The sequence below is a fragment of the Sturnira hondurensis genome, unplaced genomic scaffold, assembly GCF_014824575.4.
Source record: "Sturnira hondurensis isolate 20B ecotype Veracruz unplaced genomic scaffold, ASM1482457v3 Scaffold0001120, whole genome shotgun sequence".
NCBI classification, from domain to species: Eukaryota; Metazoa; Chordata; class Mammalia; order Chiroptera; family Phyllostomidae; genus Sturnira; species Sturnira hondurensis.
In genome coordinates, this window is record NW_028073751.1 from 5409433 (window position 1) to 5436094 (window position 26662).

At 41.4% G+C, this 26662-nt stretch overlaps 1 protein-coding gene and 1 pseudogene across 4 annotated transcripts in view; both read left to right on the plus strand.

Moving 5' to 3' along the window:
• ARHGAP26 (Rho GTPase activating protein 26) overlaps positions 1-26662 on the plus strand; it is a 420536-nt gene that overhangs the window by 291497 nt on the left and 102377 nt on the right. For all 4 annotated transcript variants that reach the window (XM_037062978.1, XM_037062987.1, XM_037062996.1 and 1 more), the window contains one exon: positions 26138-26297. In XM_037062978.1, coding sequence (XP_036918873.1) covers positions 26138-26297 — 160 coding nt within the window. The remainder of the gene's footprint in view (positions 1-26137; positions 26298-26662) is intronic.
• LOC118997154 (60S ribosomal protein L24-like) lies at positions 17732-19214 on the plus strand (annotated as a pseudogene).

Genomic DNA, 26662 nt, shown 5'->3' on the forward strand with positions numbered 1-26662 from the left:
TCGAAAAACCAAATATAACTTATAATAATATAAAAATAATTATTAAAATGAAAAACTCAGTTGATAAATATCAGACAACAAAGTTGATAGGAGAATTAATGAACAGGAAGAGAAACCTTAGAAAACTAGTACAATGCAGTCCAGAGAAAACATGAAATAGAAAATATTCAAGAGACATAAAAGACAAAAGATCTAAAATATGTCTAGAAGTGAGAGTTCTAGAAGATGTGACTAAAGAGAATAGGAAGAGGTATAATATTAGAAGAGACACAGCAGCTGAGAATTTTCTCAAATGGACAGATATGAAACATCAGATTCCAAAAAGAGAAATCAAACTAAGTCTATACGAATCTATATCCTAGAGAAGCTGCAGCATACTTGAGAAAATCTACAAAGATTTCTTGAATAAAACGTAAGAGGCAAGCGGCCGTGGCTCACATTGCATTAGATAGTAGTCAATGAATTTCCTATTACTAGCCTTGCCCCCAGCACCCTAAGTCCTGGTACACTGCTAGCAGGTTGAAAGATACAGACTTTTTTCTCGTGGAACCTCTCTGGTGTAGACACAGTTGTAGATTGATGTCCTAGGTGTGGCTTTCTCTAGTTGAATACGTAGACATCATTTGTTGTGCTTACCACCTCTAATTTTAGGCTCAGTCACCTTTAGTGGTCCGACTTTGGTGGGGGCAGGAATAGCAGTCAGACTTCTTTTTTTAATTTTTTTATCTTAAGTTTTGAGCATAGAAGCAGAATAGTCAGTCACTGTTTGGCAGTCACCTTAATGACCACTGACTTTGGGGGCCAGGAATGAAATCTCTACACTTTTGGTGTGGACTGGACTTTCCTAAGCTGCTCCTTTGCTTCTCTTTTCTGTATGTGAATTGATCCATGTATCTCCATCTTCTGGACTTACACAGAGGCCTGAAACCATGCCTAACTTTGGAAGCATCCCTGGGAGTGAGTCATGGGGCAGGACACCTCACTTGTGTGCAGTCACAACAGAGTTGTGAGAGAATGAGGAGAGCTGGCAGGAGGGATGCATTTTTAGAGACAAGGACAATAACAGAAAACTTCTCCAAACTTGGTATAAAATTCCTCATTTCTTCCTCATGATTTTTCATTTTGTATTTGATGCTGGGTACCAGCAAGTTCTGTGATATGGGGTTGGGACTTCTGTATCAGCCTCAGTTTCTCTCCAGGGGAGTAATCCTTACATGTGTCTTTGGCTGGGCCCCTGAGCAGTTCTCCTGCCTTTGGTTTCTGTTAACAAAAGGGGATGGTTTTCTCAGCCCTCTCTCATCAGCATCATCCTTACTGATTTTCTTCCCTCTCCTTTCTTCAGCATCCAATTAGACAGTGCTTTGGTGTTTGTCAGATCTAATGTCCTTTAGAGAAGGTCTTTCTTTAATTACTTTTCATTCTTTTTTCTTTTGCTAACCTGAACACACACACACACACATTCTCTCTCTCTCTCTCTCTCTCTCTCTCTCTCTGTTGCTTTGAACAGTCGTTTCCTAGCCCCCCACTGTCTGGAAACTGGATTATTAATTTCTTTTGTTATTGCTATATTGAAATGCCCACATTTCAATTTCTGCTGCATGCACTACCCGGCATTTAACTGGGCAGGACAGAGAGAGAGAAGCTGGAGGGGAGGTGATTGTGAAACATAAAAGCTTTTCATTTTCATAATGGCTTAGAGCATGCCCTTCCTAAGAGTGGGGAGAGTAGCTACCATGGCAACAGGTTCTAGCTTTGGGGGGACTCTAGCGGCACTTTAGTACAGGAGTCTGGTGAGTGTGGAACAATACCCAGGAGCAGCAGTGGCCTCCTGCAGGCTTGCTTCTAGTGATTACTGCCATTTTTCATATTTGAAGCTGTACTCTGTATACAGGTGGGTAGGTTGATGGTGGTTTTGCTTCTGAGTGGCATAGAGAGCTGTGAAACAGCAGGAGTCAAGGACACGGACAGGCCTCAAAGCCCTTCTCCATCCCCAACAGAGAGCCCATCCAGCAGGTGCCTGGGTGGGGACACGGCTTCCAGCCCTTGCCAGCCTTCTGCTTCCCTCCCCCCTTTCTTCCCCCCACCTCAGGCATGGTGCTGCTCCCTTCTGGTAAACTCCAATCTACTTGATTGGGAATTACCAGAGTGGGAATCTCTCTGGTTAGATCTTCCTAAAAATGCCACCTCTTTCACTTTCAGAGGTTCACCTTCACCAAAGACCTCAACATTGGCCCCCAAACATACAGATAATGTGTCCCTTTTTGGACTGTTTTCTAGAGCAAGTTCTAGCATAGGGATTTATTTTTCTCTCTCAACTCAGTGTGCTGATCCTAATAAAGCTTGCATGACAAAGCTTAGTTCTGCTCATCACTGACTTCCTGCTGGACTTATATGGGAAGATCTGAAATGTCAGTTCAGTAGTCACAGTGAATTCCAAAAGGAGAAATAAAATGAAGTTCACACAAGTACATATTCTAGAGAAACTGCAGAACACTCTAGACAGAGAAAAATCTGTGAGGAAGGACTCTTGGACATTAAATAAATATCTAACAGGCATGGTCCACAATTAAAAGTTGGTCTTCAGGGCTTTGCAGCCTGTTTACAGTCTGCCTCTTATAACACTTCCCTGGGCTCCAAGGAAACACTGTTTTCGTGCACAGCTAATGGAATGCCCGAGCAGAAAGCTTGATTTCTTAGCAAGTCCTGCTTCACTGATAACATTCTCTGCGTGCACTCATCAATCTGCCTCTTTGAGGCTCCTGTTAAATTTATTCTCCTCCTCTGCTCCTCAATCATCCCACTTTGCACAGCACTGAATAGTTTTCAGAATTTCTTTCACCTCTCTTCCTCGCTTTGTCCTTACACCCTCCCTGTGAAGTAGATCGGGAAGGTACTATAATCCTTTTTGGTCTCTGTGGCAGCCACAAACATTTATGTGCTGCCTTGCAAATGCCACGGTCATTGGGATGGGTGGGAAATACTGAGATCAGAGGAGCTGATATTCTGAAGCTCAGATCTTTTCGAGTCCCTTGGCCATCAACCTGCAAATAGCCCTGGCAGATATTTATTGAGCACCTTGCCTGCTGGTGCTGGGCACACACTGATGAATAAGGCTGACAACCCAGGGGTGGGGGTGAGATGAACATCATTTCCCTCCCGGCCGTCTGCATTCGTGAACCTAGGTAGACCCCCAGTGTACGTCCGCACAAAATGCTGAGTCAGGGAAATGCACCCTGTCTAGCTTCATCAAGAGGGATTTGATGTCTTAGTAATATCTTCCTTCTCCATGAAATTTTATGAAAGACATAAGAGTTTATAAATACATAGGAATGCATAGTAGTGCATTTCTATAGTGCAAGTAGATGTAGACCTGTATTTATTTTTTAAAGTATAGAAGTTAAGTGTCATCCTTGCCTGGTATGTTTTATTGTTTATTTGTTACTTTTGACCTGCTTTGCTGAAGACTAGTTTTTAATTCTGGGTCCTTAATAAAGCCATCGGATCGATAAATAGCTGGGGAAAGTCCAATAGCATTACTAGTCAAATAAATACAACTTCAGGTGAAAGAGGCACAGTATTACTTACTAAAATTTTCCAGCTAATAAAACCGTGGGGCTCAGAGAAACAGGCATGCTAAAACATTCTAGGTGAGAATATAAGTTGAAATCGGTCTCCTCAGTGAGAGTTTGGGGACATATATTAAAAATGTGTATGCCCTTTCAACCAGAAATTCCATTTCTGTGAGTTCTAGAGAAAGAAAAACATTTATGCGCATACAAGTTTATTTAAGTGTTATTGGAAACAACAAAATATTGAAAACAATCTGCATATTCAATCATAGGGAGTTTCTTAAATAAAGGGATACTCACACAGTAAATGTCCATCCAACCATAAATAAGTTGAGTAAGACAATGGACATTTGAAAAGTTTATAGTAATGTGGTAAGAACAGGTGATAAAAACGGGGCGTGCCCTGTGGTCCCACGTCCGCGCACATGCTCATGGACGACATACAGGAGTGCCTTAAAGCACGGGACTCGGTCCGGTTATTTCTGATTGGTGAACTTATGGGCGATTTTTGTTTGTGCTTTTCTATCTTTTTCAGTTATTCCACAGTGGACACTTTTTATTTATAATACAAAAAAGAGAAAAGAGAAAACATAGGTTTTAGGGTTTTTCTTTTCTAATGATAGCACACAAAGAAAGAATAAAGGACAACGATTTAGACATAGGCACTACCCTGAAGACCAAACTGACATCTGATGACATCTACTGAGTCTGTCCTAAGGAAGATAAGTGCGTTTTGTTTTCTTTCAGCACACCCCTCTGCGTGGAGGCGGGAGAGTCGTGTGTGGGCATGCGTATATTTAAGGAAGTGTGCACTCAAGTGGAGGGGTGTGTGTGTGTGTGTGTGTGTGTGTGTGTGTGTGTGTGGTGTAGCCAGGTACCACAGCCTTGCAGTGCCTTGCTTCTTGTGGGGGTTGCGTGGATCTGCGTGTCCAGAGATGCTGCCCGTGCTTGGCTGACCACGATGCTGACCATGGCCACATGCCCTCTCCTGTGATGCCCGAAGTTCGACGGCAGGCACCCCGTCTTCAGTGGGTCGGGAGTCTGAAGTGCTCTCAGCTGTACTCGGGTTCTGTGGACCAGCGTAGAATTGGTGCCCTAATTATTTCTTGAAGCCACTTGTTATTTGTCTGTTTTTAAACAGCAGACTTTATGTTTGAATACCAATTCATGGAGAAGGCTCATTTCAGTGAGTGCAAGTAGAACCACTCATTTCGTGGTTTTCTGGCATTTCATGGTGAATTCTCTGAAGCCTGACCTTTCATAAAATAGTGGGACTCCCTGAGTCTTGCTTTTTCTCCCTTTAAGTTTTCCAAACACAAGCAGTCATTTGGAGGGGCTACTTTTCCCACCGTTCTTTAATGGTTATTAGCTTTTTATATAACCCAGCCAGATGGTGGAACATGTCAACAGGATTGTGGTGTGGTTATCTCCTTCTGTGAACATTTCCGAAAGGTGGCCTTCAGTTTGCAATACTGAGCAGTAGATCTGTTGGTGAGTGACACATTTTCAGGAGGAGCCATTTCCTAACTGGATTGAGGCCACAGAGATGGACGGGATGGGGGGAGCAGCCAGAAGCCGCAGGGCGTTCTCTTCATTGTGTGGGAAACCAGAGGGGTGGCAAGGATTCCAGTGCTTTCAATTGTGTTAAACAGCTGTTGACCAAGTCTCCAGAATTCCTGTGGAAAAGGAAGTGAACTCCTCCGGAATAGAACTTTTAAAGAGGCCTCAGGCAGGCATCCCTGACATTTGTGGTTAAGGATGCGACTTCTTGTTGCTTATGTATCTGCATGCGTGATTTGCAGATTTCTGGCTTGTCCTCTTTGATAAATGGGCTTAGCTCACGTGCGTCCTCCTTGATGTGACCTTCCCTGGCCTCCCTAAGATGGTCCTCCTTACCAGGTTTTATCGCATGCTTCTTTTTTTATTTTTTCTTGCCACTTTCACAGTCTGACATTCTTACTGATGTGTTTGTGCATTGTCTGTCTTCCCTACTGCAATGTAATGCCAATATATATGTATTTTTAAAAGATTTTATTTATTTATCTTTAGAGGGGAAGGGAAGGAGAGAAGGAGAGAAATATCAATGTATGGTTGCCTCTCGTGCGTCCCCTGCTGGGAACTGGCCTGCAACCCAGGCATGTGCCCTGACTGGGAATTGAACTGCGATCGTGTGGTTCGCAGGCCCGTGCTCAATCCACTGAGCTACACCAGCCAGGGCTTAATGCCAATATATTGAATGCGGGGATCTTATGAGGCTCTTTCACTGCCGCATCCCAGTTCCAGAAGGGGGCATCACGTCTTTTGGCCATTGAATCAGTGTTGGGGACAAGCAAACGTGGTACATTTAGGAACATGTAGAAGGCCACGGTAGTTGGAGCTGTGAGTGAGGGCAGAATCGCATGACGAGAAGGTGGAGAGGTAGGCAGGGTCCGATGTGTGAGCAAGGGTGAGGAGTGTGGAGTCATTCAAGGATCTGATTTCATTAAGTTTGTTTCATCCCTGTGTTTCATCACTATCCAGATTGGCTTGCCAAAGTGGATTATTGATGGCTTTTCTGCTGGGAATCAATCAGATACCACTGTGGCCTGAAAGTGCTTCTTCAGCCTACATTACATTTCTCAACCCCTTCTCTACTGCTGTCAGCTTGGCATTCTTCACCTGCCTTGCCTGATGAGCCTGGCAAAGCAAGATGACCACAGCTGGGGTGTCAGGCTGTGATGTCTGCAGAATTGAAAGCATCTAGAGCTTGGTCGTGAAACACTCTTGAATTCTCCACTAAAAAAGTACTGGGTTTGGACTTTGTGAATGACCCTCGCTGAGAGCCTGAATGATGGGTGGATTGGGGGTCTGGATCTTATGGATCATTTGGTGTCTTGCTTACTAGACTCTATTGCCTGTTCTCTGTGTAATGTTACATTGGTTTTCTCACATTGGACATCTAGTTCTTATTAGTTAACACTGTGCTCTGTTTTATAATTTGCTTCCAATGTAGCATAATTCAGTGCTTCCTGTGACGAGAGTAAATCAGGTTTTGCTTTGCATACGTTGAAGTGGTAACTGTATTGGCATAATTCCCTGATGAATCTATTTTTGTGACTAAGGCAATAAATACTACCACAGAAGGGTATGTGTTTTCTAACATGTACCACTGTATATAAACACAATGAATTTATATGTACAAACAAGTAAGATGAGCCATTTTTTCACTTGGTCTTGAACTTATAGTGAAAATAGCGCAGCTGGGAGCTAAGAGATGTTGGCACAGTACTTCACTGGTATGGAAATTTACAAGTATATTAAGGTGTAATCCACTCAGATTTTTTTTCTAACTTTTACATGGGCTCTGAAAAGCATGTTGTCTTTTTTTGAGATTTTTATTTATTTATCTTTAGAGAAGAAGGGAAGGAGAGAGGGAGAGAAACATCAATGTATGGTTGCCTCTCATGTGTCCCATGCTGGGAACTGGCCTGCAACCCATGCATGTGCCCTGATTGGGAATCGAACCGCAATCCTTTGGTTTGTAGGCCTGCGCTCAATCCACTGGACTATGCCAGCCAGGGCTGTCTTTTGTTTTTTTAGGAATTTTATTCTTTAGCATCAGAGATATAAACATATAGAATGTAATTTTTCTTTGATGTTAGCTAAAATTTCATATTTCGTATTAGTACTGGTTGGTCTCTAAAACTTTTCCATGGCATGTCCATGCTCTTGTACATGCAGATCCATGAATATTTCAGGGTACCTTAAAATAATTGTTTTTCTTCTATTAATGGAATAGCCACATGTAATCAAAAATTTCCGTGATAGCACGTGTAGGTTTAAAAATTTGGTACTTTGGCCCTTGAATTAAAGCTAGTTTTCTTTTAACTTTTAGCCTCTCCATTTGTTTCAGGCTCATGGCAAGGAACATAATTTTTTTCTGTTTCTTTTTTAGGGTGAAAGAACACAACTTTTCAAAACTATGTCAGTAGATGGGTTACTTCCCTTATTGAAAAAAATAGTTGAACTAACTTTCTCCGCGAAAGGAGTTAGATTGCCCAGGGTACATGTGTGTGTGCATGTTTCTCTGCTCTCTGTCAATCTGTGAATCTCTCCGGTGACATTTCCCATAATCTTGACTGCAGATTTGGAATCTTGATTTTCCTTCCAGAAAAGATTTTGGTTCTCTCTCTCTAGAAGCAGAAATGAGGTTTGCATTTCACGGGAAGTGAGGAACTCTCACCGCTCAGTTTCAGAGCCTCTGTTCCTGCTGGAGCTAAACCATGTGGCAACAGACCTGTCCCTTGATTTTGGTTTAGCTCCTTTTGTCCCTGTTCTTTCATCTGTAAAATGGAACTAGACTCTGGATCTTGCTTCAGAACATAGCTATTTACTTTAACTAATGAAAGATTGTTAATATGGTTAATTCAGTGGGCTCTATGAATGTTTACCTGACATATTTAACATTGGTGCTGTTTGTGGGTGACAGGTAACTAGCACCTAGGCAAGGGCATCAAACTCATTTTCACTGGTGTCCACATCAGCCTCATGGTTGCTTTCAAAGGGTCGCATGTAATTTTAGGACTGTGTAAATGTAACTACTCTTTAACAGTAAAGTGAGAGCTTGGCACTGCTACTAGGTAGAAATATGGTGCCGGGTGGGATAAAACAAGGTGGAGGGCTGGATTCGGTCTGTGGGCCTTGTTTGTCACCTGTGACCTAGAGGCTGGTGGTCTAGGTTTCCAGTTCAGCTTTGGCTAAGCAGTCTGTTCTTCTGCCAAGCTTCCCAGTGGAGGGCAGTGCAATGACTGCAAGGGGAGTGCAAGGGGAATAATGTAGCACAATTTCAGAGACCCACCATGCTAATACACACACACCAGGTGCAAAGGCATGGCGGCCAGCACCTTTTGGTCCTCAGATTGATGTGAACAGAGCTGTATTCTGGTTTTTCATGTCCTGAATCCTCTCAGTGTATGTTATGCTAGTTTGTGACATTCTTATATCTATCTCAGTTTGAAACTTAAGGAACTCATGAAATTTGAGCATTTTAGTCTTAGTAGTTAAGACCTTCTGAGCCTATACAGAAGGGTAGCTAATATTATGTCATCCCTCTGATTAGAATTTTCTCCTTGGTTTTTATCTCGCCAGTAGAAAATGAAGCCCTTATAGTGGCCTGCAAAGTCCTACTGTATTGGCCACCCCAAAGTCCATGATCTGCCTGACTTCTGGTTCCCCTTGCTCACACCGAGGCAGGTACATTGGCTTTCATTTGGTGTTGCCAGCATGCCACAGATGCTCCCACCTGAGGTGTCTGCATCTGCTGTTGCTCTTCTGTAGCTCTCTTCCCAGAGATGAACATGGCTGCCTTCCTTCGCTCCTTCAGGTAGTTAGTACCTGCCTCAGTGACACCTCCCTTGGCCACCCTGGCTAAAATTGCAATGGTCCCCGAGCGCTCCCTTTCCACCATATATTGATTTACTTATTGTCTCTCCTACCCAAAAAGAATATAAGCTTCCTAAAGCAGGGAATTTGGGGGGTATCTCTTGCTATATCCCCAGAATTTAAAGCAGTCCGTGGCACATAAAAAGGCACTCAAATATTTGATAACTGAAAAGTAGATGCTGTGCTATTGGCTTCTGTGCTGGGTCCCCTTGCACCTCTTTCCTTGGGTAGAAAGTCCTAAGGCAGCTTCTCCATGGCCTGCCTTTTTGGATGGTGTTTGCCTAATGGTGATAGGCTGAGCCACTGAAGGAAGTGCTGCCACCAACAGGAACTGATGCATTCGCAGCACTTGGTGACATCAAATTGGCCTGCACTTGCACAACCTCTATTCCTCCTCTCTCTCTGCTCTGCCATCACTCTAGGTTTCAAGCGTAAGCTTCAAAATAAATAAATCAATTCTAACTTATTATCACTTATAATGAATCTATAAAAGGACATTTAAAACTGTAACGTGTTTTGAAAATGGTAATTGGACTTCATATAGTTCATTATACACTGTCCAACACAAATGACACCTCTATTTTATTACAAAATCTTTTATTACAAAATCATAACCATGTAATTCTGTAACATAACAATATCACCCCTCAAGCACACCATATGACATTTTAGGTGAAATATTTAAATTAAAACTATAAATTATTACACCCATATTACTACCCAACCAACCACACTTAATAGGTGTTACTTCTGCTTGATCCTGTATGTTTGAAATAGTTAATTAATTTTCTAGGAAGAAGGTTCCCTGGGCCAGCTTCTCTGAAGGTTTTTTGTATGTGAGTTCTGTTCTTCCCCATCCAGGCCCATGTCAGGGTCGAAGAATATGGCTACAGGCTAGAGCCTGAGCTGACCAGGACCAGGGACGGGGAAGCTAATCTATTTACCCCTAGACCTCAGGGATGTGCCACTCGTATGCATAAGACAATTCAAGTACTAAGTAACCAAGACAGTGTAGGACAAATAGAATTCAGGTTGGCTTGGTATTAGTCTAAATGACTGTGACTAATTTAGGAAAACTAGACAGCTTAGCAGAAAAAGAATAATTCTTCTTGTTAACGAAACCTAGTCTTTTCTGGAGGAGTTCTAGTAATTCCCATGACATGGATCAGATTTCCACCAACATAAGCACTTTATACTTTTGGTGGGAGGAGATGAACCTAATATCCTTGTTTGCTTTCAAAATATCCTTTAAAAAATAATCAGGTCCTTCTTTTACTCATGATATCTGTAAGGTTAGCCTATGTAGAGAAGGAGAGAGGCAACTGAGATAAAATGGCAGGATACAGATTGTATATGTTATATCTCGTGTGTGTGCACACATGTGTTTATGCACAAACAAAAAAACACACTATATTGTACCAGAGCGTTTAAGAGCAGCAGCTGTGGAATTAGGTGGCAGACTGCCTGTCTTCATATTCCAACTCTACCACTCATTCAATATGTAACCCTGGACAAATTCCTGAATTTTCTGCGCCTTAGCTTCTTCAGTGGCATAGTAATAGAACTTACATCATAGAGTTATTTTAAAGATCAAATGAGATAATCAATTGGAGTGCTTAATGCCTGACTCACAGTAAGTGCTCAGTGAATGTCAGTCGCTGTTATTATTGGTATCAAACTTAATAATAATCAAAGCCAGGCAGGAAATAAAGGACTTTCAGAAATGGATAAGAAAAGAAAAAGTAAGACATGGGAGGCACTATCCTTGAAGGTTTAAGTGTATTGGAAGGAGACTGGTGTAATATTGTGAACTTGGGCTCTATTATATAATGTATATTAGGTAATGCATGTAATAATGATAATTATACCTTATAAATATTTTATGGTTTTTGTACCTTCCAGATTAGTAGTATGGCCAAGCAGAGCCACCTGGTTTGTTACATGCCATCAATGTCAGGGTGAGCTGCACTGACCACTCCCCCTAACCACTGCCCTCAATTTGGCAAAGGATCTGAGACACCAGTAGGTTATATGAAAGTTTAAACCAGGCATTTAGTATAGCTGAGCCTTGCTACCTTTAGGGGAATGTGGTCCTAAGGGTACTATGGCCCAAAGCATACTTATGTTCTGAAATGAATAAACTCTTCCAGGCACTGAGGATGGGGCAGTGAGGGAGGCTAAAGCCATCCCTGCTCTCTCAGAACTTCTAGTAATAGTAGGCAAGGCAGGTGATGGCAGTGCCATGAATGACATAATTCAATAAGTGCTAGGAAGAAGAATGAGGAATTGGAATCATAGGGAGAGACCCGACCTAGGATGGGTGTCCCGAAAAACCTCTCTTGAGGAACTGAGAGTGCTAAGTAAGCAAGATCCAGAGAGAGGGGGGATGCAGTGCTTCCCCACTGGGAAGGGGGGGGCGAGGGGAATCAACATTTTGAAGGAAGGCGCCCAGGCATAAAGAGACTTTCAGCCCAGAAATAAGTGAGCAAAGGGAGGTATGGTGGAAAAGGGCCTGGAGAGGTCACCTGGATCATGCAGGGTCTTGTTGACCACGTCAGGGGTTTGCAACTTGAACTTAAAAACAGGAGCTTTAGGTGGGTTTCAGACAGGTAGTGTTGTTGAATTGGAGGAGACCCGAGTGGAAATAAAGCTTGTTGCACATGCAGATTTTAAAACATCCTTCACTTTAGACTGCAAGCTTTATGCAAATAGGTGTCTTGACTTTGCTACATTCACCAAATTTTCAGCATCAAGTGGGCCTCTAAAGTGGGTGTTAAGTTGATGCATCTGACATTGGGCAATACTTACTGTCTTTACGCATCTGCAGTGTAGTTGATACATTTTACCAGAGGCAGAGAAGATAGTGGTAATTATCCTCAGAGCTTTGAGCTCCTTGGATGAAAACAGTGTGGCGTAGATGGATGCACATGCCACCATCCTTGTCTTTGTCTAGGGCTGTGAAACCATGTTGTCGTAGTTGCCATTTGTCCTCTCCTTTTGTCTTTTAATTCATGCTTCCCTCTTGATTTGATATGGTGTTCACTCTGTTGTTATTAAGAAATAGCTCTGTGGCTGCGCCAGCCAAGTACAAATGGAATGTCATTATTTTTGAGGAGCATTTTATCATGTTCATGATTTTGTCCAGCTTGGAGCCATTTTCACTATAGGAAGGGAGAAGAAATGGTATTTAAGTCTAGTACCACTCATATAGGCATCCTTGCTTTTTCTTCTTCATACTCTCTCTCTTTTTTCTTCCAGTTTAGTAATTTGTTTGGGGAATGAGGGAGCAGTATTTTTTTCCCTATTATAATCACGGTATTTTTGGACGGTAAGACGCACCCCCAAAATTTGGGAGGAAATGGGGGTGTGTCTTGTAGTCCAAATGTGGCTTACCTGGCTTGCTGTGGCGGGGGGCGGCAGTGGAATGGGGTCACAGGTTTTAAAATATTTTACCACATTTTTTGCTTCAAAATTTTTTTCTTATTTTCCTCCTCTAAAACCTAGGTGTGTCTTATAGTCCTAAAAATACGGTACTACATTTTTCCCCACAGGGGATGTAACTGTTTCATATGGGTTTGGTTGGGTTTTCTGAGTGAGAAGCACACCTGGTTTAGCCTAGACTGAACTGACCCTTTGTCACGTGAGAACAGCAGAGTGCCGAGGCAGAGAGTCTGGGCCCTGCAGCCACGCTCAGCTCCCTACCTGGCTCTGTGACCTCGGGGAAAATTACTTGACTTCTCAGTGCTCCAGTTTCCTCACCAGTGAAATGGAGTTACAGTCTTCCCTGTCTGCCTCAAAGGGTTCTCTTGAAGGTTCCACTGTGTGAAAGTACCCTCCATAAGCACCAATTATTCAGGCCTTCAGGGCTGGCTTCTCCCTGGGTAATTGTTCCCAGAAGGATGTTGAATGTGGTTGGTGAGCGTGACCCCAGTCTGTACACAGAACAAGTTATTTTAAACACTCATTCTGGTGCCAACCATTGGGGCAGCCCAGCAAAACTGTATTTGTGACTCTGACGGGTTTCCTCGGCTCAGGCCTCCTCAGCACCCTCCTGACTGCTTCCGCCTCATCAAGTCCAGATGGTGTCCAGGCAACACACACACATATACACGGTCTGACTTAGTAGAAAACATGCCGGCAGTGGTGCTGGGGTTCCCCCCGCCATTCCCCTTTAGATACTGGTGATGAATTTGAAGTTGGTGAAAGGAACCACATTAACAACCCAGGAAATTAAACTTGCCTGGCTAGCCACAAAAAAGTATAGTTCCAACAGCATCATTTCCAGATAATCCTTCTCAGCCCCAGAGCTTGGAGCTTCTCTACCCCTGAGAGGGTATCAGAGAGCAGAATGATATTTACTGCAGCTTAGGTGCTCACCCATTCAACCACTTTCAGCATTAGTAGTGTGGGGCATACCCAGGACCTGCCCATGTGCTGCAGAGGGTTAATTCCAGGATAATTGTGGGAGGGGGGTAGTCAGCATAAAAACATCTCCATGCAATTGACTATGAACATAATCATCCTGAGGAGACCACATGGTGTAAAAGGAGTGTCCAGGGCTGGGCTTTCCAGAGAGGTGGGCTTTGGAGAGTTAGGGGAGGACTTGCCAGCAGGCCAGGGCAAGTTGGTGCCCCTAAAGGCAGAGTGAGTGTGGTGGGCTTGCTGTAGCTTCTTGTGATGCTTTCAGCCTGTCATGCCAGAGGTGGTTATGAAGAAGTGATGAAAAATAAATAATATTAGATTTTGAACTTTTCTATAGATTTGGAGCATCTAATAATTTTGGAAGAGAAGGAATACCAAGAAGAGAGGTACAGATGGGTAGGGTGACAGAAGTCCTTGAAATATAGTTGGGGGAGGTAAGCCTCCTTACCCCAGGCAGAAGCAGATTACTAGGTGTTCCAGGACAGGAAATTAAAGACACCACCAGCTAACAGTGTGACTTTAAATTGACACTTGTTGCTACTTCTGCCACTATCATCAACACTGTGTGGACCACCAGTGTGAACAATAGCAGCTGTCATTTATTAGGCCATTATTTCATGACAAGATTTACTCACCTAATCTTACTTATTCAGCCTTAAAACTGTATGAGGTAGATATTATTGCTTCTGGTTTACAAGTAAGGAAATGGGTTTAGAGATGACAAGTGACTTGCTTACTATTATCACCCAGCTGGGAATTTATATATCTGGCTCTAACCATTAGGCAGCACTGTCTCCCTTAGCCCCCTCCCCCATGTTTGTAACTTGGAGATAATTTTTATACTCCATACACCTAAGAATAATAGCACTTTGCAAGTTATAGATCATGACATGTTATTGTGTGTGAAATCAATTTAGTAAGTTTAAAAAAAGGATAGACAAACAGGTGAACCTAAACAACAAAACAAACAAGCAAGCAAAATATAACCAAAGACTCTGAAATAGAGAACAGGCTGACAGTGACCAGAGGGGAGAGGGAGGGAATTTCAGGGGAAAAGGGGAAGGGTTTACAGGATCTAGTATAAAGGACACATGGACAAAAACTAAGGGGGGGGTGGAAATGGGAGTGAGGTGGAGAGCATTGAGTGGGGAGCGGTGAGCTGAGGTAGGAATAAAAGATAGAAAACTGTACTTGAACAACAATTAAATTTTTTAAAAAGCAACAATTCAATGACATGGCACACCAGGAAAAAAATTTTAAAAGGATAGAAAATATCAGAATTTATCACACTTACTGTTTCTGCAACTTGGTATGTGCATGTATAGGTATGTGTGCATGTTACAGGGGAAAATATATTTTATGGGGGAAATATATTACATGAGAAAATAATTTTCTTTTTGTCTTTTTTTTTTAAATAATTTTCTACAATGAGTCATTGTCAGAAAGTTTGAGAGCTACTGTTTCAGAGTTTTTTGAAGGTCAAATAAATGTAAAATGTTGTTGCAAAGCTACTTGTAAACTCTAAAACACCCTACAAGTCTAACTTACTGCCCTTATTTAGCTCTGGAAGCTTGAAGCAAACAGATTAAGGATGGCAGATAAGTGTAGCTCTGCTGTTCTTCCACTCATCCCATCCATCGCAGGTAGTGCTGATCTGTCACCACATCGTGTCCAGTGGAACCAGGGCTCAGCTTTGGCACAGACCTCAACAAAGCAGTCCAGGCCTCAAGAAAAAATGTATGCATTTTTGCATTGTTGGAGTAAAAAAAAACTTATGCATTGTTGGAGTACATCAGGAACAGGCTCTGGCTATAAAGTACTGCTTAGAACTTACCTAGCTCTGGTCTCATTTAAATGCTAGGAAAACAGATGCCGTCCCTATGGCAGCACGGGGGGCTCTGCATTACAAGCCCCAGAAGGGTTGGCTACTGTCTATTCTTCTCATAATACTCCCCACCATCATCCACATCTGGAATTGACTTACCTCCATCTGCCTCTCAAAGGGTATGTGTCCCATCCAGAATTCCCATCCATTTCCCCTTGAAACAAAGGTGACAAGAGGCCCTTCTCCAAGGCCATTTTCTTTGAAATCTGATTTTTCCTCACTGATTGCAATTCAGGAAGGAACAGCAGGAAACATGGGTGAAAATCTCCCAAACAAGGGCCCTGAAGACATGCCACTCAGGAGATGTGCTGCTTCTCAGCTGATACAGCAAACTCTTAATAGTCACAAAAGGAACTGGGTCTCCCCCAAGTTAAAACTGAATGGAAACTTTTCGACTGCAACCTGCAAAGGAAACCTACAGAATTGGCAGTTTCTTAAAAGGCACCACGAAGGAATCCATATGAACCTAGGGACCTAAAAGGCATGTCAAAGACTCCTTCAGTGGAGTGCACAAGGCACGAGAAACTTTTGCATGTGGATTTAAAGATTAAAGATTCAACATGACATTCTGGACTGTGTGAAAAGTACTCGAGCAGCTCAATTACCAGCCCAGAAAGCAGGCTCTCGGTGTTTTATAGACCTTGCTAATGAATGAGTCCCGTGGCCTCTGCTGGACTGGGCTTCTCAGTGCTCTGCCAGCCTGCCTCCCACACATCTGTACATTCGTCAGACTGTAATGGATGACTAGTGCCAGCACAGGCTGAGGTCCAGGCCTTTCTGTCTGGGATGCATAGAGATCTCAAGCCATTAATAATTCAATCTGGAGTAATGAACATAGCCATACCAAGTTGTGAGCAGTAATAACCAAGTGACAGATCCATTCGTTACTTCACTGTACCAAAATATAATGGTAGTTAGTCATAAAAGGTGCAGGTTCTTTCCCCAAAAGTTTCATAAGACTTAGATCAATGTGTTTTTTAAGCTCTAAAATAAAATGGATCATTAAAAAGGAAATTAATTATGTTAGATAGTCTCAAGCCTATTTATATTCAGACTTGCTTATCCAGAATCACTGTACCTTTTTTCCCAAATGCCTTTGGCCTTGGGGCCTGCAAATCTGAGTAATTATTACTTATTAATTAAATCCAAGAAATGGAACACAGCTCTAGACTTTGAAATGGAAAGTTGGGATAGTTGAATACTTCCCCTAAAATCATTATTAATAATTTGAGATATTATGAGTGAGTAGCTGCATTGAGAATAGTTGTTTTATGTCTATTGAGAAGCTTCCATCATCTTTTAACACCTCAGTAAGCAAACATTGTTGTGCTTCTCCTGGACTGAGCTTGCACTGTGCCTAGAACTGGTGGTGCCACCCAAAATAAGCACAGTCTCTATCGTAAGACAGTAATATAGACAATAATCACATATAATAAATACAGGATTGGGACAACACTTCTGCCTTCACTGAGAGGTGGAAGATTGAAGAAAGACTAGACAGAGACTGCAGAAAGCAAGGAAACCATTGGATCTGAGCCATGCAGATCGCCAGTTTGCAAAAGCACAGAGAAGAGTAAGAAAATTCTAGGCAGAGAAATGACAAAGGCAGATAGGTGGGAAAATAGAAAGTAAGAACAGATGGTGAATTATACTAATTACTACATTTCCCATTTACTGTCACATTTAATCTACATAGCAGCCTCATGAAGTAGGTACATTTTATACCCATCCAACTCTGTTTTTAAGATGAGGAGCCCAGCTCTGGAGATCCAAGATGGTGGCAGAGTAGGTGGAAGTTACACTCACTCACCTCTTCCCAGGACCAAACTGGAATTACAACTAAATTATAGAACAATTAGTCCGAATAACAAGCTGAAGACTGGCTGAAGAGAACTTTTATAACAAAGGGTTTAAAGAAGCCACGTTGAGATGGTTCCAAACAAGTTGTCCAGGGCCAGTCACAGGTAGTATCAGCATTAGCTTGCACCAGAATGTCTCCCAGGAGACACAGGACCAACACACCCAGTAGCCAACTTCAGAAACCATCAGAGCAGAGTCCAATAAGCCTCATAAGCAGCATATCCAAAGGGAGATCTTGACAGGCACCAGACCTAGATGACGTGAGTCTGCTTCATGTGGTCAGTACTTGCACAGCAGCTCACACACCATGGCCAGGGTCGAGCCTCCCAGTCAGCCAGCCTGAGAATCAATCCCATGCATAATTGGGCTAGTATTAATCAGGCCTCAATTATAACAGCAGTGAGCATAGAGCCCACATAAGAGACATTCCTGGAGCACCCAGCTCAGGTGATCAAGGAGACTGTGCCAGTGGACACCACAGAATACCTACTACATAAGGCCACCATTCCAAGACTGGGAATCATAGCAGAGCTATCCAATACACAGAAACAAACACAAAGAGGTAGTAGCCAAAATGGAGAAGTGTGCCCAAATGGAAGAAGAGGAGAAATTGTGAGAAAAAGAACTAAATGAAATGGAAGCGAGTAATTTATCAGATACAGAGTTCAAAACAGTAGTTATAAGGATGCTCAACAGCATGAAAAAGGACATAGAAACCATATGAAACAACCAGTCAGAAATGAAGAATACAGCATTTGAAATGGCAAATACACTGGAAGTCATGAACAGTGGGTTGGATGAAGTAGAGAATTGGATCACCAATGACAAGGTAGAAAAAGAAATCACCCAATTAGGGCAACAAAAAGAAAAAAGAATTTTAAAAAATGAGGATAATTTAAGGGGCCTTTGGGAAAACATGAAGTGTAACAACATCTGAATTGTAGGGTTACCAGAAGGAGAAGAGAGAGAACAAGGAATTGAGAACCCATTTGAAGAAATGACTGAAAACTTACCTAAGCTGGTGAAGTAAAAAGACATACAGGTCCAGGAATCACAGAAAGTCTCAAACAAGATGAACCCAAAGAGACCCACATCAAGACACACCATAAGAAAAATGGCAAAGATTAAAGACAATCTTAAAGCAGCAAAAGTAAAAGACAATTTACCTACAGGGATGCACCCATAAGACTGTCAGCTGATTTCTCAACAGAAACACTTCAGGCTGGAAGGGATTGGCGTAAAATACTCAAAGTGATGATAAGCAAGGACTTAGAACAAAGAGTGCTTTACCCAGCAAGGCCGTCATTTAAAACTGAAGGAGAAATAAAAAGCTTCCCAGACAAGAAAAAGCTAAAGGAGTTTATCACCATCAAACCAGTATTAAAAGAAATGTTAAAGGGCCTTCTTGAAGAAGAACAAGAGGAAGAAGAAAAGAAGAAACAGAGAAACGTAGTTAAAAGAATAAAATGGCAATCAATATGTATCTGTCATTAATCATTTCAAATGTAAATGTTTTGCTTTTCACCATCTTTCCTTCTTCCCAGCTGCCACAGCCATGAAGGTTGAGCTTGCAGTTTCAGTGGGTACAAGATCTACCCCGGACATTGGAGATGCTATGCCAGGACCGATGGGAAGGTTTTCCAATTTCTTAATGCAAAATGCAAGTCAGCGTTCCTTTTCAAGAAGAATCCTCGACAGATAAACTGGACTGTCCTCTACAGAAGAAAGCACAAAAAGGGACAGTTGGAAGAAATTCAAAAGAAGAGAACCCATCGCTCAGTCAGATTCAAGAGAGCCATCACTGGTGCATCTCTTGCTGATATAATGTCCAAGAGGAATCAGAAACCTGATTAGGAAAGCTCAACAAGAACAAGCTATCAGGGCTGCCAAGGACCCAAAAAAGTCTAAGCAAGCATCTAAAAAGACAGCAATGGCTGCTTCTAGGGCTCCCACAAAGGCAGTACCTAAGCAAAAGATTGTGAAGCCTGTGAAGGTTTCTGCTCCTCATGTTGGTGGAAAATGCTAAGTTGGCCAATCAGATTTTTAAATAAAGACTTACAAGTTAAGAATTTAAAAAAATGTAAATGTTTTAAATGTTCCAATCAAAGGACAAAGGGTAACTGAATAGGTAAGAAGACAAGACCTATATATAGGCTGTCTACAAGAGACCTACCTCTGAATCAAGGATACACACAGACTAAAAGTAAGGAAATGGAAAAAAATATTTCATGCAAATGGAAAAGATAAAAAGGTGGGTTAGCAACACTTATATCTGACAAAATAGACTTTAGGTCAAAGGTTATAGAAAACAAAGGCACTACATAATGATAAAGGGAGCAATCCAACAGAAGGATATAACTCTTGTAAACATTTATGCACCCAATATAGGAGCAATTAAATATGTGAAGCAAATCTTGAGGGACATAAAACTAGGACTGACAGATCTCAATGACAGTCATACAGTCATACAGTCACTGTAGGGTATTTTAACACCCCATTGACCTCAAGGGCTAGATCTTCCAGATACAAAATCTACAAAGAAGTGGTGGCCTTACATGACAGACTAGATCAGATGGATTTAATTGATGTCTTTAGAGCATTTCTCCCCAAAGTGGCAGAAGATACCGTCTTTCAAGTGCAAATAGAGCATTTGCTAGGAAAGACCATATATTAGGATGCAAAACAAATCTCAATAAATTTAAGAAGATTGAAATCTAAGCAAGCTCTTCTCTAACCATAATGCTATGAAATTAGAAATCAGTAACAAGATTTAAAAAACCTGAAATGCACACAAAGACATGGAAGCTGAATAACATGTTACTAAACAATGAATGGTTTAAAATGAGATCAAGGAAGAAATCAAAAGATAATTTGAAACAAATAAAAATGAGAACACAACAACCCAAAATCTTTGGGACACAGGAAAAGCATTCCCAAGAGGGAAATTCATAGCATTACACGCCTATCTCAAGAAATAAAAAAATCTTAAAGAAACAATCTAACTTTATTCAAAAGAACCTGTGTACCCCAATGTTCATAGCAGTGCAACTTATAATAGCCACATGCTGGAAACAGCCTAAGTGCCCATCAGTAAGTGAATGGATCAAAAAACTGCCTTACCCTTACACAATGGCACACTACACAGCAGAGAAAAAGAAAGAACTACCTTTTGCAACAGCATGGATGGATCTCTAGAGAGTATTATGCAAAGTAAAATAAGCCAGGCAGTGAAAGAGAAATACCACATGATCACACCTATAAGTGGAACCTAATAAATGAAACAAATAAATGTGCGCAAAACAACCAGAGGTACAGAAATAAGAAATACACTGACAGTGACCAGAGGGGCGCGGAAGGGGATAATGGGGGAACGAAGGGGAAAGGGCCAACTCAAGGAACATGTATAAAGGACCCATGGACAAGGACAGCTGGGTGAAGGATTGAATGTGAGGGGATGGGCAGGAAAAGGGAAAGCCATGGGGAAAAATGGGGACAACTGTAACTGAACAGCAAAAACATTTTAAAGAAAATTTTAATTTTTTTTTAAAGAACAACAAAGCCCAAAGTGAGTAGAAGAAAGGAAATAAAGAGCAGAGCAGAAATAAACAGTCTAAAAAATACAAAAGATTAATGAAAACAAGAGCTTGTTTTTTGAAAAGATAAACAACACTGGCAAACCTTTAAACAGATGCATTAAGAGAAAAAGAGAAAGGACCCAAATAAATAAAATAAGAAATGAAAGAGGAGAAGTAATAACTGAAACCAGAGAAATACAAAGTATTGTAAGAAAATCTTGCAAACAACAATATGTCAATAAATTGGAAGATCTCAATGAAATGGATAAATTCCTAGAAACATACAGTGTCCCAAAACTGAATCAAGAAGGATCAGAGAATCTGGACAGAAAAATTACAACTATTTTTTTAATATAATTTTTATTTAATTCTTGTTCACGTACAGGTTTCTGTCTTATATTCCCAACCCTGCCCACCTCCTGCCCCATGCTCCCCGCCTCCCTCCCCTTTCCACCCGCCACCTTAGTTATTGTCCATGTGTCCTTTATACTTGTTCATGTGAGTCCTTCCCCTTTTCCCCTATGATTCTCTCCCCTCTTCCCTCTGGACCCTGTCAGCCTGTTCCATATTTGAGTGTCATTGGTCGTATTTTGCTTGCTTGTTTGGTTTGTTTAGAATCCTGTTAACGGTGAGATCATATGGTATTTGTCTTTCACCGCCTGGCTTATTTCGCTCAGCATAATGCTTTCCAGTTCCATCCATGATGTTGCAAAGGGTAGTAGTTCCTTCTTCCTTTCTGCAGCATAGAATTCCATTGTGTAAATGTACCATAGTTTTGTGATCCAGTCATTGACCGATGGGCATCTAGGTTGCTTCCAACTCTTGGCTATTGTGAATTGTGCTGCTATGAACATCAGGGTGCATAGGTTCTTTTGGATTGGTGTTTCAGGATTCTTAGGATATACTCCTAAGAGTGGAATTGCTGGGTCAAAAGGCACATCCATTTTTAGTTTTCTTAGAAAATTCCATACTGTTTTCCATAGTGGTTGTACCAGTCTGCAATCCCACCAACAGTGAACTAGGGTCCCCTTTTCCCCACAACCTCTCCAGCACTTGTTGTTTGTTTCTTTGTTTATGATAGCCATTCTGACTGGTGTTAAGTGGTATCTCATTGTGGTTTTAATTTGCATCTCTCTGATAGCTAGCGATATCGAGCATCTAGAAAAATTACAACTATTGAAGGAGTAATCATAAAACTCCCAACAAACTGGAGTCCTAGACTGGATAGCTTCACAGGTGAATTTTACCAAACATTCAAAGAAGAACTAATACCTCTCCTGCTCAAACTATTCCAGAGAATTCAAGAGGAGGAAAGACTCCAAAGCTCATTTTTAAAAAATTATATTTTATTGATTATGCTATTACAGTTGTCCTGATTATTCCCCCTTTGCCCCACCTCCACCCAGCACCCCCCACTCCCTCAGGCAACCCCCACCATTGTTCATGTCCATGGGTCGTGCATATAAGTTCTTTGGCTATTCCATTTCTATACTGTATTGCACATTCCCATGGCTATTCTGTAACTACCTATTTGTACTTCTTAATCCCCTCACCTCTTCACCCATTTCCCCACATCACCCTCACATCTGGCAGCCATCAAAACACTCTGTATCCATGATTCTGTCTCTGTTCTTCTGGTTTGCTTAGTTTATTTTTTAGATTCATTTGTTGACAGATACGTATTTTTTGCCATTTTATCCATAATTTTGATCCTTTTCTTAAATAAGTCCTTTTAATATTTCATATAGTAATGGTTTAATGATGAACCCCTTTAGTTTTTTTCTTATCAGAGAAGCTCTTTATCTGCCCTTTGATTCTAAATGATAGCTTTGCTGGGTAGAGAGCACTTTTGGCTGCTTTTCATGACTTTGAATATTTCTTGCCAATTTCTTCTACCCTGCAAAGTTTCTTTTGAGAAATCAGCCGATACATTAATCTAAAATAATATATGCACTCCTGTGTTCATTGCAACATTATTTACAATAGCCAAGATTTGGAAACAGCCCAAGTTTTCACTGATAGATGAGTGGATAAAAGAGCTGTGGTACATTTACACAATGGAAAACTAAAACTACTCAGCCATAAAATGAAGTAAATCTTACCCTTTGCAGCAGCATGGGTGGACCTGGAGAGTGTTACGCTTAGTGAAATAAGCCAGTCAGAGAAATACCATATGATTTCATTCATATGAGCAAAATAAACAAACAAAACACAAACATACACATAGAGAAGAGACCGACAGCTGTCAGAGGGGAAAGGGGTTGTGGACTTGGTGAAAAAGGTGAAGGACGCCCTGGCTGGTGAAGGGAGTGTGACTCAGTGGAGTGAGTGCAGGCCTGTGAACTGGAGGGTCTCAGGTTTCATTCCCGGTCAGGGCACAGACCTGGGTTGCAGGCCAGATCCCCAGTTGAAGGTTTGTGAGAGGCAACTGATTGATTTTTCTCTCTTTCTTTCTCCTTCTCTTCCTCTATCTCTGAAAATAAATAAATAAAATCTTAAAAAAAAAAAAAACCAGTGAAGGGATTAAACCAAACAAAACCAAACCAAACCCACAACAACTCCTAAAATGCAAACAGTAGTTTGGAAAGTGGATTAAGGAGGGAGGTAGAAGAGTGTAAAAGGGGGTAAATGGTGATGAAAGTAGACTTGACTTCGGGTGGTGAATGCACAATGCAATATACAGATGATGTACTATAGAATTGTACACCTGAAACCTATATAATTTTATTAACCAGTGTCACCACAATAAATTCAATTAGAAAGTTAAAAAAAAAGATGAGAAACCCAAAGCTTGGATGTATTGAGTCACTTGCCCAAACAACCACTGCTGGGAATTATCTGAGGTGACTTGGGGAAAAGGTGCGGTATTTGCATAAGTTTGGGCTTTATGTTCAAAACAGTTGAGCCCATCAAGGATTTATAATTATTATTATTATCAGCACTCAAAAAATAGAAGCACTTCTGAAAACTTTAGACACTGCATACACTGTTTTCATTATGATCTCTTCCAACAACCAGTGAGATATGAAGCCATTGAAACTTTCAGCAGAGGAATGACATGTTCAGAGTGGAGTTTTAGACAGTAACTGGTGGTGGCAGGCATGATGTGATACAGCTGAACCCAGGCACCTAGAGACTAGTCAGGGAGCCTAGTTAGGAGGCTATTGCTTGAGTCAAAGGGAAGGCTGAGAAGCATGGTAGTGAAAAATGATCATTCTCCAAATCATGTATTTTTATATTGGTCTGCAATTTAAAAGTGCTTTCATACATAGTTTGTTGATTCATTTGCACAATGGACTTTCGTGACAAGAGGGGTAAGTCTACTGACTTAGTCCATCTGGGAGGGGAGTATAAGGACATGAAATTCACTTCCGCACACAGGAGCTGATGCTGAAAGTATTGGTGTTACAAGCAGCTTTTAAATTTGCATACTTGCTAATTGAGGTGCAGAACCAAAGCCTTTCCCCCTTGTCAAGTAAGAATGTGACCATCTGCATTAAGGCTTTCAGACTAGAAATGTGATGCAGGTCTGGCTAGAATGGAAAACTATAAAGAATGCAAAAGTCAAAGTGCTTGTAAAATATTCTTACATGGAGCAGAAACATGCCAGGATATGAGTGGCAAATCTCCTTGCTGTTGGTGTTGCTTAGCAATCAAAAAGCAGATTGTCTTTCTGTCTGTCCATGCCACAGCTAAAGTTTCGTAGAGCTAACTACTCTTGTGCCCCTATTTGAAGAAGAGTTTTTAGGAAATTACTTTCAGCCCTAGAAAATTATAGCAAAGTACACATCTGCTGATAAAATTGGTTGAGATTGTATTTCAGTAAAGGCTCAGTTTGAAAACCAACACTTAAGTCAGAATAACCTTTTTTTTTTCCTCCTACAAAATAGAAGTATACAAGCAAAAACAGTGCAGGCATTTACAGAATTGTGTTTAAAAAAACACTCACTAGAAATAGCACCAAATGCTAGAGAGGTGTGTCTGTCCAAATGGACATCTCTGCCCAGTTTCCCTCTAGCTTCTCATAATGAGTAGGTTCCCTTTTCTAACAGGTGATTTAGGGAAGCCCCTAATATTTTCTCAACAATACTGAATGGACTTAACTTTTAACTTATTTGTTGGCAATAGGTAATTTGTATGTTTTTATAAGCAGAGCCAACAAGTGGACGATTTAGTTTTATGGCTAGGATATATGTTTTGAATAGCTGCTTATCCAAAAATATGCATATGTGTTCAGCAAGTTATCAGCTACTGCTGACCCTGTGTGTTCCTTAGCGTTTGAATATAAATGACAGTCTAAACACAGCCATATACGTGTGTTTTTATTTCTGTGCCACTTGTTTCACTTAATGTAAACAGCATGTTTCATGTGATGAGTCTTTAAATACTCTGAGGCTTCAGCACCCAAAGTGCTGAATTTCTCCACTTCTTTTTAAGTATACAGAGCTGCCCAATTAAAAAATTAAGTCTATTTTGTGTCTGTATTTGCAAATGTATTAAAGTCATCAAGAGTTTCTTTATTTGGCCCTGGCTGGTGTAGCTCAGTGGATTGAGCTTGGGCCTGCGAACCGAAGGTCCACCAGTTCGATTCCCAGTCAGGGCACATGCCTGGGTTGCAGGCCAGGTCCCGAGTGAGGGGCAAGTGAGAGGCAACCACACACAAGTTTCTTTCCCTCTCTTCCTCTCTCCTTTCCCTTCTCTCTAAAAATAAATAAATAAAATCTTTTTTTAAATCTTTATTTTTAAAGAGTTTCTATATTTGAACTACAGAAAATACTCTTGGTCTCCATGTTTTAACCAATAGCCATGTATAGAAGTTGTAACTAAGTGGGATTAGGAGTTACTTGGATTTGCAGAACAGGGATTTGGATGTGCAAAGGTTTGTAATTTGAAAAATAGCTGCTTTGGTTAGTTGGTTGGTTGGTTGGTTGGTTAGGCAAAATGGAAATAATAAGGAGTGTCATATCCTGAGATAGCTAAATAGCCTCAACACTGACGCTTTCTGAAGCTTTGATAGATGAAAATATGAGTAGAAAGGTCTCTGTTTGAACTCTAAGAATATCAGAAGGTATCCCAAGGTCTGGCTCCTTCTAGATGAGAAGGTGTTTTTTTTTTAAGATCTTATTTATCTTTAGAGGGGAAAGGAAGGAGAGAAGGAGAGAAATCTCAATGTATGGTTGCCTCTCGTGAGTCCCCTGCTGGGAACTGGCCTGCAACCCTGGCATGTGCCCTGACTGGGAATCGAACCTCGATCATGTGGTTCGCAGGCCCCCACTCAATCCACTGAGCTACACCAGCCAGGGCTCTAGATGAGAAGTCTTAAAAATAGGAAGGTAGAGGGCAGTCAGCTGTCTTATTTGTACACTATTTCTCTCACTTGTGCCTCCCCCCCCCCTTTCTCCCAGTGTTGCTAAAAACCACAAGCAGAATTTGATGACAGTGGCAAACCTTGGCGTGGTGTTTGGACCCACCCTGCTGCGACCTCAGGAAGAAACAGTAGCAGCCATCATGGATATCAAATTTCAGAACATTGTCATTGAGATCCTGATAGAAAATCATGAAAAGGTAATGTGGGTGTCCCTCGTCACCGTGAGTAAAGAATTTGCCTTGGGGGAGGCTGAGTTGGAACTGGCATTCGGGGGGACCAGTGTTCACATTGCTGATGAGAACTCTGGTGGCGATGAAGTTGCTGATGGTGGTGGTGACAGCAGTGACGGTAATCATCTCATGATGGCAGTGTGGCAACAATGATGGCTGTGGTGGCAACAGTGCTGAACATTATTGAGCTTTTATTCTGTACTGGGAACTGTGCTAAGTACTTTATATGTATTGTCTTTTTTTCCTCACAACAATCTGATAAAGAAGGTACTATTACTATGTCTCATTTTGAAGATGTCCTTTTCCCATTGTTTTGGAACTTTGTTGTCCTC